Source organism: Meleagris gallopavo, chromosome 1, assembly GCF_000146605.3.
Source record: "Meleagris gallopavo isolate NT-WF06-2002-E0010 breed Aviagen turkey brand Nicholas breeding stock chromosome 1, Turkey_5.1, whole genome shotgun sequence".
NCBI lineage: Eukaryota > Metazoa > Chordata > Aves > Galliformes > Phasianidae > Meleagris > Meleagris gallopavo.
The window spans coordinates 87,325,267-87,328,149 of record NC_015011.2 but is presented as its reverse complement, the minus strand read 5'-3'; the positions used below and the strand labels follow the sequence as shown (position 1 = coordinate 87,328,149).

Sequence of the window (2,883 nt, the reverse complement as noted above, 5' to 3'; positions counted from 1 at the left end):
TTTAAACTAGTGCTTTAATCCTTTTGTGGACAGTGCTGCATTACTAGACTGCAGTGTTTTTTTCCTGCCCACACTACATGTCTTCAAAGGCAAATTCGCTCGTAATTGAGATGCACACCTCCCCTTTCCAGCTCTAAAGTAGTTCTAACTGTATACCTCCAACACTGAGCACTCCTTCTACTGTGACTGATCAAGGCATTTGAGAAGAATAATGCTATTTAGAATATCTGGTATCAGAAAGAAATGTAAATGTGTATCAGAGTTCTAGTGTAATTGTAGATGCTCTAAGACAGCAGACTGGCAGCAGATACCAATTTGAACACAAAAGACCTCATCAATGTCTTGAAAGTGGCAATTAAGTTTGAAGGATTTGTGTAGAGTTCTGTTCACAGACTCAGATTTGTGGGGGACAATATCTAAAATTTTTAGTAAATGTAAATGTCAAACAGACTTCTCCAAAGTTTATTTTGACAATAGTAAGCTATAACCAGCTAGTTCCTTTTTGCCTCCAGACAGCCACCTTTGCAGTCTTCTGAGGGAGGGAAAAAAAAGAAAGAAGCAGAATACCACAGCAGTCTTGATAGCACCTGAAATTTGCACCTCCTGTTTACAGCTCTAGTCCCTGCTACTTGTTGCTAGCCGAGCAGCCCACTCATCTTACCACACGCTGGACGTTCTGTGCAACAGAGAGAAATTCTTTTGACTCCTTCTGCCTATATTCAGGGAGAAACTCTATGTTGGCAACACGGAACAACCCAACAAAGTACAACACATCTTTGTTTTCTGCCTGAACTGCAAGAAAGAAAGAAAACAAACTAGTTATTTTTTAAATAATGCATAAATGCTAAACCAAGTTCATCCATTCAGCCTTACAGTGGAGATAACTACCAAATCGACACTAAATTTTCATGGCCAGTTGATTTAGATGAGTACTATGTTATAAAGGTTAATTAAAAACCTGTTTTGTGCACACAATATAAGATACAATGGTATGAACGAACAAGCATAATGAAGGCAGTGTCAATGTTCATATCCTGGAGTGTCCCTAACGAACGTTAGGCAGTACTAGGCTTTCACTGTCCACATCAAGCACGAAGGCAACACTGCACAGGAATATCATTTCTTTTCTTGTCCTGTCTAGTGTTTTTACAGATCATGAAAAAAGTATTTGCTTTCTATATTTTCCTCCTTCTTCTTTAAACCTATTCCGCATAAGGAACAAAAGATTTACCTGGTCTCCAGCAGGCTAAGAAACACAGTGGAAGTCACAATTTACGAGGAATCAAGTTATCATAACTATTTGCACAATTAGCTAGCACACAGGAAATACTTTGTGTAATCTTTGATAAAAGACAACGCACAATACCTAAACCAATTGCTGTGAATTTACAAACATAACAGCAGGCAGTCATATGAAGTTCTAACAAAGATATTCAAAATTCTTCCATGTCCCATTTAAATAAGATTCATGAGGGTTGGTTTGTTTGTTTGTTCTGCTCTTTAAGAAAGAGCCTTCAAGATAAGGAAGATCTACAAACACTGAAAGTGTTATTAGTGACATTTGAAAGAGGCCTGAACTTTTCAGCAACTCACCAATGAAAAGCCACAGTAAAGTCCAGGTTACAACTCCTAAAACAAATAGAATGAGGGTAAAAAGAATTATTTGGTTTTGAAAATTCCACAGCATCTTTTCTTTTTTCTTCAGCTTGCCATGTTTTTTCCTCGCCAGAATCCTCTTTACCAACTTGTCTTCTGCAGATACCATTTGGACTGAGATGTTGGCTACCTAAAATAAGGTGAGAGACAACAAGCAAATGTAAAAGCATTTGACCGATAAAAAGCTAGAACAGAAGCCCACACACAGTCATCTGTCACTGCACATACAAAACCATTATTTATGCAGCAGCAGTTTAAATTGCAGTCAGGAAACAAGGTATGTTTTTTTCAGACAATTGCAGAGGGTACATAAAAACACAATGGGCCCTAGGATAACAGCTTACTATGCAATAGGAATCCAGAATTAACCATCTGAACAAACATTTATACCTTGTGCATCTCTCATTAGTGTAAATTAGCCCTCTTTTTTTCTAAAGAGATGGCAAACTTGAATTATCTTTTACTGGTTTAAACTGCAGTGTATACACAGGCAAGTACTGCAGAACAGCAGCTTTCCACTGGCAACTTGCTGACATAACTTAGCAAGCAGTCTCACTACCCAAACATTCACTAGGGTGATGCAGATTTGGTGCAAAATCAGGCACACGTTCAGTCATTCATTCCTCTCTTTGCATGAAATAGAAGGGAAGTTTTAATAAGGTGTTCAGATAGTCTGTCCTCTTCCCAGTACTATGCTTGTCATTTCCCTGCTAAGGAACCAGGAGACAGGTGCATGCACACTATCCTTGCTTCCTCCCAAGCCTATGGTCAAAGCATCACTGCTCTTCCAAAAATAAAGTTTACTTTCTTCTCACACCGTGGCTATTCCAATAGTAGTGTACTCCGCTTCCTTTCAGGATGAAAAATCATGGGTTTGGGCAGCCTCTTCCTGCATATCCAGCTCCCTTTAAGAAATTCTCCCCAGCGAACAGGAGAAACAACAGAATTCTTGTTGGGATAGAACCTAAACACAGTTATTATCTGGATCTTCAGCCCCTTAGAAGATTTTTTTTGAACTACAGTCCCAGTTGTCCTAAACTATTCAGAATATCTCCTAACTGTCTTAACTCGGTTTGAAAGACTACTATGTGACCATATCTGCATTTACTGGGGCAGTTTCTATTCCCTATATTATTTATTCATCGTTTTGTCTGTTCTTCAGATGAAAATGCCTGAGGGAGTGCCTAGTACAAACGGATTCTCCATGCAAAAAAATCAATGCATGTA

The 2,883-nt window shown here is 38.6% G+C and overlaps 1 protein-coding gene across 1 annotated transcript in view; it reads right to left on the bottom strand.

Moving 5' to 3' along the window:
• The window catches only part of ABHD10 (abhydrolase domain containing 10), an 8,387-nt gene extending 6,325 nt beyond the window's left edge, over window positions 1–2,062 (bottom strand). The window contains exons 1-2 of the mRNA XM_031555317.1: window positions 2,047–2,062; window positions 662–792 (exon numbers count right to left, since the gene is read on the bottom strand). Coding sequence (XP_031411177.1) covers window positions 662–792; window positions 2,047–2,062 — 147 coding nt within the window. The remainder of the gene's footprint in view (window positions 1–661; window positions 793–2,046) is intronic.
• Between the last annotated feature and the right edge of the window lie 821 nt (window positions 2,063–2,883).